Consider the following 7707-nt stretch of genomic DNA (forward strand, 5'->3'; position numbering starts at 1 on the left):
GCTGAAGGAAAACGCAAGCAACTGGAGTTGCCTGGAGCAAGAGTGGCCAGCTTCAGAGCTAGGTCACCTCGTGTCCTCAGCTCCCATGCAGGAGCTGAACCACACACATGGACTGCAAAGCAGTGTGGCCCATAGAAAAAAATCTGCTTTTGGCTCGGGATCGCCCAGGGGCATTTAACTGCAATTCCGCCCTTGTCAGCAGGAAGGAAACATGCCCTGCAAGCACACACTGAGGCATGACACCTTCACCGGGGCTAAAGGGTACCTCAGGAGACCAACATGGGACCCCCCAGGGGCACCTGGATTGCTGGCTGGAGGACGGGTAGGTCAAAGGACCCTGATGGGAGCCCTGCAGGCTCCATACATTGGACCAACGGGCACCTTCCCTTGTCACACAGAGCATCCTCTCGGATGCTCTGGACAGTTTCTGGTAGATCTCTGGAGAAGAGCTTCCCCCCAGCCCTCTCCCATGGGCTTGCTCACCCCCGGTGCCCTTCCCAAGCACAGCCCCAGCAGGTGGATGCAACCGGCGTTGCAGGGAAGAACAAGCAGCAGGCACACAGTCAGCACTGCAGGAAAGCTGGGACCCCAGACACCCACCCAGCCTCCCCAATCCCAGCCTGGCCCACAAGAGTGCCTTTATATCCCTTTCCCAGAAGTGCTGAATTCCCCTTCCAGCATTAGCCACTGGACCCACGCTGCTTCTTGCTGCAGTGTACAACAGCCAGCAGAGAACTTGCTACATGTCTCTGATGTCCTGCATTTTTCCTGAAAAGGGCGGGTGTGTAACTCTCTGCATCGCTTCTATTTGGAGCAAGGCATTGCTTAGGGTCAACAGTGAAACCAGACACGGGCCATCAAAAGCTGGCTACGGGTCCCTTCTTTGCCATGGTCATGGCCTACCCCACAAACTCGCCCCTGGCCGTGTTGGCCACCGGCTGGGTGAAGGTCATGGCTAACAGGGCAGGGGCTCCTGGGTGGTGCTCATCCAGCCCTGATCGCCAAGGGTGAAGCCTTAACACCCAGGTGGGATAAAGCCTTCCCAAGCAAGGGTGGTGCTCCAGGGGCACCACAATTCCTGCCGAAGCTCACCACACCTTTCATTTCCCTGTGGCGCCTGGCAGGACCCGAGCGGCTCTTTACTGCTGCTAGTCCCCCCGTCTTTTGGTAAAAATGGAAGTTTTTCCTCCCGGTGGGCCTGCTCCAATTCCAGCGCCTTGGGGCCTGAGGCCTAGCACGGCCTGTGTGCCAGAGGCCTTCCAACGGCTAGGCCGGCCTCCACCAAGAGGAGTCTGCCTCTAGCCACAATGGTCATCTCTAGGAAAAACAGCTTCTTTTATTGAGCAGGACCCTGTCAAAAAGCCAGGTGAAAGCGCTGGCCGCAGGCGCAGGGAGGTGGCCCTTGCCCCCTGCCCTGTCCTGCTCGGGGCTCCCCCGGGCAAGGCAGGGCCGGCCATACTGGAGAGGGCCCCAGCCCCGCCCCCGCAGGCCCCGCCCACTTTCCGTTGGGCTCAGACCGTTGGTCACGGGGAGCCCACGGCCACCACAGGCAGCAGGGCAGAGCCGTGCTGGCACGCAGCGGCGCTGGCAGGAGGCAGCCTCTGGCCCAGCAGCGCTGCCACAGCACCAGCACCCCGCTTCCCAGCCTCCCCGTCGCCGGCTGGGCCCCCTCCTCGCTGCACGGCCAGGGCCCTCCTCTCCCGGGCAGGATGGGCCAGGCCAGCTGCTGCTGCAGCTCCAGGTGGGCTCCCCCAGGGCTCGGGGACACGCGGGCACAGCTGGGCCACGCAGCACTGACGTTGCTCATGCCCGCCGCTCTCTGCTCTGCAGGGAGGCTCTCAGCGACGCCGAGCCGGTGCTGAGCGCAGACGTGCGGCTGACCCGGGGCCGCAAGAGGAGCGAGAGGCGCCTGCTCCTCCTCCACAAGGAACTGGTGGTCGCCAAGTTGCGGTAAGACCCTCAGAGCCCAGATCCTTCCCCCCAGCCCCGGCCCAGGGACACCCTGGCACCAGCCCCAGGCCCCGGCCCCTCGGTGCTGGAGGCACCAACGTCCGTCCCAAGGGCAGGTGGGGGACAGGGCTCTGCGCGTGGGGACCCAGCCCAAGGAGCCCCGCTCCAGCTCAGGGCCGGCTTCTGCTCTCTGCAGACATGGCACCAGCCTGCGCCCACAGCTCTGCCTGGCCCTGGACCAGCTGTGGGTGCTCAGCAGCGGGAAGGAGGCTGCGGGGCAGGAGGGACAGGAGGAGGAGGAGCAAGGCACCGATGAGGACAGCACCTCTGTCATCCTCGCCTGGCCCACCGGCTCCTGCATTGCCACTTTTGGGTGAGTCGTGGTCGGGCAGGAGAGCTTCCCAGCCGTGCCCACGCCATCCCGTGAAGACTGGCCTCTGCCTTGCGTGCAGAGCCTGGGCAGGGAGCAGGCAGCTCGGTGGCAGGGAGGGAGGGATGGGGGATGCTTCCCCATCCTGCATCCCCTCGTCACCTTTTGGCCCCCAGAAGGGAAGGGCAAATACAGCTGCTCAGGCAGGACAGAGCAACCCAGGGCTTTGACAGCGCCTCTGTCCTGCCCCACGGGGCAGGGCTGTGCAGGCCCCCACCTTTGCCCAGGGCTGGGGGCAGCAGGGCCTGACGCTGTCTCTCCTCTCTTTCTGCAGCTCCCAGGCACTGAAGGAGCTGTGGGTGGCCACGCTGCTGGGGTAAGCCGGGGGGGGGGTGCTCCAGGAGAAGCTGGGCCCACGGGGGAACACAGCCCCCAGCTGGGGAAGGTGCCCCTGGGGCTGCAGGCAGCTCTCGCGCACAGCTGCCTGACAAGAGACAAGAGACGGCTTGGGGCTCACCCAGCTCTCTCCCTCTCCCTTCCCGGTGCACAGGACACCAGAAGGACGCACGGGAGCCCGCGTCACCCGCCTAACATCCATCAAGCTCCTGGAGAAGGAGCTGAGCCGCCGCCACGCCGTGAGTGTCTCTCTGCTCTGGGCCCTGTCCCCAAGCACTGCTCCTGCAGCCGAGCAGCAGACCCATGGCTGCTCACCTTCTTCCCCTCCTTCTCTCCCGCCCAGTGGAGGACAGTGCGCGCCAGGAGCCTGGAGAGGCTGATGGAGGCACAGGCAGAGGTGAGAATGGCTGCCTTGCACCCATCTCTGGCTGTGCTGGGATGTGCAGCCAGTGGGGTGACCATGTGCAGGAGGGCGGGGGTTCCCACAGTACCACTCCGCAGCAGAGGGGGTTGGGGAGACACCAGGAACGCTGGTACGTACTGGCTGGCTGGCGGAGCTGGGACGAAACCTGCCGCACGGGGCAGAGAGCCTGGGAGGCCAGAGGGTCCCAGCTCTGCCATGCTTAGGCTGCTGGTGCCGGGGGGCAGCTCGCCGCTGGCCCTTTCTGCTGCGGGGCTGCTCTCCAAGCGCAGCCCGATTCTTGGTTCTTGCAGGCTCATCCCAAGCAAGGGCCTGCGACGGCCCCATCTGCAAACGCAGGGGGACTTTGCCACGAGCCAGGTGAGTTTGGGAAAGAAAGGCAGCCTCCTGCAGTGGATTGAACTGTGCTCACTTGTCCCCTGAGTGTCGCCATGCAGGTTGGGCACCGCACGGGAGGACAGCACCTGGACTAGCAAGGACACCTGCTGGAGAGCGGCCGCTGCATGAGCTTCTGCAGGACACAGAGCCTCTGCGGCTGCCCACAGCTTGCAGGAGGGCAGGGCAAGGGCTGGGACAGGCTGTCCTGGTGGCACACCAGCTCTCGGCAGCCTCCAAGCCACAGCTGCTGGGCCAAAGCCACGGTTCCAGCTGCTGGCTCCCTGCCTGTCCTGCCGCACTACACAGCATCGCGCTGCGGGCAGGACAGAGCAGGGCAGGGCAGGCTCTGGGACCGCTGGCCTGGGGTTCTCCGTTGATGGCGTCTTACTCTGTTTTCCTTTGCAGCAGGAGGGAGCAGCAGCAGCAGCAGGAGGAGGATGGGGCTGCCCTGGCCCTTTGCTCTACGGCGCACCCCGGCCGCTGCCCAGGCACCAGGGCAGGCGGGCTCCGGCTGCAGCAGGGCGCTCTTTGGGCAGCCCCTGGCAGCCCTCTGTGGGGAGGACAACACGCTGCCCCGGCCCATCCAGGTAAGCCAGCCTGGACACGGGGTCCCCAGCCCCCCACTCAGTCCACAGGCAGCGTCCCCTGGCTCCAGGTACTGGGGAATTGGGCTCTCTGCCCATGGCTCACGCTTCTCTGCTCCCAGCCCCTTTGCAGGAGGACAGAGCCCAGCCTGGGGAAGAGCGCTGGCCATGGCCACCGCTGCTGCAGGGCAGCTCCTCAGCCAAGCCACTGTCCTGCATCTCTTGCAGGAGCTGCTGGCTGTCCTGCACCAGGAAGGACCGACGACGGAGGGGATATTCCGCAGAGCTGCCGGCGGCACAGAACTTCGGCAGCTACGCGAGGCCCTGGACCGCGGCACGGAAGTCGATGTGGGAAGCCAGCCTGCACTGCTGCTGGCCGTCATCTTGAAGGTGAGCGCTTCTGAGCTGCAGCTGGAGGAGCTCCTGGCTGGCCTGCAGCGTTCAAAGGCTCACCTGCAGCCCTTGGCATTGCAGGAATTCCTGCGAAGCATCCCCACCAAGCTCCTCGTCATCGACCTCTACGAGGACTGGATGGCAGCCATGGAGAGGGCCAGCAAGCAGGCCAAGGTGGAGGAGCTGAAAGCGTAAGTGTGGGCAGCCGCCGGCCTGTTGAGCAGGGACCGGGAGAGTTCTGGGACCTGCCTGCAAAGGCATGGGTTCCTCAGAAAGCTGTCTTTTCGGGCAGCTGCAAAGCTGTGCAACACGGCTGCTGGCTCCCACCCGCCTGGGGCCAGCTGCAGGGACGGCTGTGGGCACCCTCTGCTTCATCAGCCTTGTCTTCCTCTTCCCTCAGGGTGGCTGACAAGTTGCCTGTGGCCAATCTCCTCCTCCTGAAGCGGCTGATGGCCCTGCTGCAGCACATCGGCCACAACGCAGCCACCAGCAGAATGAGCTGCAGCAACCTGGCCATCTGCATCGGGCCCAACCTGCTGAGCCCACCCAACGAGGACCTGCTCCCGCTGCAGGCCATGCTGGCAGTGACCGAGAAGGTACGCCCTACCCAGCAGCCGGCTGCTGCCTTCCCGGCCCATCGGAGCTTGGCTGTTGAGAGGTCCCTGGCTGCCTCCTCCCTTGAGCCAGGGCTGGTGGGCTGGGTGCCTGGAAGAGCAACCCCCAGCCGCAGCCACCTGCGCAGACAAAGGGTCAGCAGTGGGAAAGGCTGCTTGACATGTCTGCAGGCACCTGGCTTGAGACCAAGGCTTTCATGTCTGCAGGTGAACGTGCTGGTGGAGTTCCTCATTGAAAACTGCGGGGACATCTTTGGGGGGGAGGTGGCCGGCCTCTCCCCTCCATCAGCCGAGGAGGTGCCAGCACCCATGGACAGGCGCACAGGTAGGAGGAGGGGCTGAGGCTTGTCACAGACACTGGGGCTCGGGATGCCAGAAACCTCAACGTTGAGGAGACAAGCGGTGTAGGGCTTGGCTGGGCTTTGCTTGAGATGTACTTGACTTCCAAGAAGTCGCGCTGCTGCACGTGCTTTTGCTTTCCAGAGCTGCAGTGCGAAGAGCAAAGTGGCCCTGCAGGCACAGCAGACACCCAGCGTCCGGCAGAAGCCTTTCTGGATGCAGACGCCTCTCTGCTGGACATCGACAGAGGAGCTGGGGGAGACACAGGGGCAGGGCCCAAAGCGGCAGAGGTACGGCAGCTCCACAGACACTGGGACAACATGTCTCAAGTGGGACAGTAATTTCCCAGGAGGCCAAGCAGCCGCTGGGCCTCCTCCTGGCAGCCGCTCTCTTGTGCCTTTGGGGCTCCTCCTCTCCCCCCAGCGTGGTACGTGTTAAGGAAAACTGGAAAGGCTGTTTCTGGAATGCATTTCATGAAGTATGATCTGCTTCATCAAACAAAACATACCTACAAAACACCCACAAAAGGACAGAAGGGAGTAGCTGTCACCTTGAGAGGGCTTTTGCTCAGATCCTATTCCATCGCAGCTTCATCAAGTCTAGGCTGCAGTGGCTGGACTGTGCAAAATGTGCATGATGCAAACCAGCATCTCCTCTGTAGAGCTAAGATGGCAATTTGGCAGTCAGGCCCTCACTACCCCAGGCCCTTACTTGCCACCCGTTACCTCCCACGTTTCTGGTTTAGGCACCTCCAGATTTGCCTCCAGCCACCCCCGAGGGCACGGCAGAGTCCCCGGCATGCCTGCAACAACTGACCAGCCTGCCCCAGGAAACCAGGTAGGAAGAGCTCCCCTTGCCTGACCTGAGAGCTCACTGCAGGGGCTTGGGGCTTTCCCCCTCTCATCACGCTGTGGGGTGGAAAGTTTTTCAGGATCCCACCAGGAGAAGGAAAACTCGAGACAAAGAAAGAGAAAAGAAATCTGGGCAGAGGAGAGGGACAGCACAGCAAAAATAAAACGGAGAAGAGAGGAAATGACTTTGCGGGCCCAAACCTGAGAAAATTCAGGACGGTGCAGCACGTCAGGAAGGCCAGGTGCGTACCAGGCGCTGCTGCCCATCTTTCCCGAGTCTGAACACGGCCCTAAGTCAGCCCAGCTGGCTGGCAAGGGCCGGCGAGGGCTGGTGCTGAGCAGGGTTTGGGATGAGCCCCACGGCAGCTCCCCAGGGGCTCCCCATCGAGCCCTGCTGCGTGGCACAGGGGCACTGTCAGCATCCCTGCGCACGCACAGCTCCCTAGGGAGGTCACCCCTGGGGAGAAGGCCCCTAGTGGAGGCCAGCAAGAGCTCTCCCTTCTGGGCCATGAGGAATTCCTCAGAAACAGTGTCCTCCAAAGAAGGGGGAACCAAATCCTGCCTCTTCCTGCCTCTGGGGGCTTAGCAGAGCTTTCTGACTCTGTCGTTGCAGGTGCTGACTGACTTTCACCGGCTGAACCGCTGTGACTCCTGGGCCCTCGCAGCTGGTGTTGACAATAAAAGAATCTTTTCCCTCTCCTGACCGTGTCTGCCATCGTGTCTTCCGGAGTGGGGAGCTCTTGTGCTGGGAAGGACCCTCGGGGAGGAGTTTGGGATCATCCCTTGCCCCAGCACCCTTTCCAGCGGGCATCGGGGCTGAGTTGAGGAGCTTTAGGAGGAAAAGCAAAGCACAGAGCCACACAGGAGGGTGGGGTTGGAAGGGACCCGTGGAGGTCCTCTGGGCCAAGCCCTCTGCTCCAGCACGCTCATCTAGAGCAGGTTGCAGAGAACTGTGTGCCCTTGGCCTTTGAAGATCTGCAAGGACAGAGAGCCCACAACCTCCTCGGACAACCTTTGCCAGCATGGGACCACTCTGGGGGGGAACATTTGCCATTTCAATCTCTTCTTTCACTGTACCACATTCCAGAACAGCCATGACATGACCAGCTCAGGCTTGAAACCAAGTGCTGTGGCCGGCCTTCAGGGCCAGCAGGGACTGGGGGCCAGAGGGGAAGTGTTTTAGGGACGGATCGTGGGGGCCGGAGGGAGGGTTTGAGGGACGGACGCCGAGGAAGGCCTCATCCCTGCAGAGATGGCTCAGGCCCAGGGCCTGTCTTAAGGTTCAGTCTTAGTGTTAGGGCTTAAGGTTATATCTTAGGGTTAAGTCTTAGGCTTCATTCTTAGGGTTAGCTTTTAAGGTTAAGTCTTCAGGTTAAGTCTTAAAATTTATCTTAGGGATAAGTCTTTGGGT

General features: G+C 62.3%; 1 protein-coding gene across 1 annotated transcript; it reads left to right on the plus strand.

Moving 5' to 3' along the window:
• The first annotated feature begins 236 nt into the window (after positions 1 to 236).
• Positions 237 to 6999, plus strand: LOC130159875 (T-cell activation Rho GTPase-activating protein-like). Its single transcript, XM_056361905.1, has 9 exons — positions 237 to 322; positions 1831 to 1950; positions 2871 to 2955; positions 4043 to 4102; positions 4328 to 4489; positions 4574 to 4683; positions 4893 to 5088; positions 5314 to 5370; positions 6910 to 6999. The coding sequence occupies exons 1-9, from the start codon at positions 237 to 239 to the stop codon at positions 6997 to 6999; spliced, it is 966 nt and encodes a 321-aa protein (XP_056217880.1).
• Positions 7000 to 7707: the final 708 nt, after the last annotated feature.

The sequence above is a fragment of the Falco biarmicus genome, chromosome 16, assembly GCF_023638135.1.
Source record: "Falco biarmicus isolate bFalBia1 chromosome 16, bFalBia1.pri, whole genome shotgun sequence".
Lineage (NCBI taxonomy): Eukaryota > Metazoa > Chordata > Aves > Falconiformes > Falconidae > Falco > Falco biarmicus.

Bases quoted from the DNA above. Each gene is read 5' to 3' on its own strand.
- LOC130159875 (XM_056361905.1), top strand. From the start codon at position 237: ATGACACCTTCACCGGGGCTAAAGGGTACCTCAGGAGACCAACATGGG. The intron at 323-1,830 runs GTAGGTCAAAGG...TCTGCTCTGCAG, and splicing joins GATTGCTGGCTGGAGGACGG to GGAGGCTCTCAGCGACGCCG. The intron at 4,684-4,892 runs GTAAGTGTGGGC...CTCTTCCCTCAG, and splicing joins AAGGTGGAGGAGCTGAAAGC to GGTGGCTGACAAGTTGCCTG.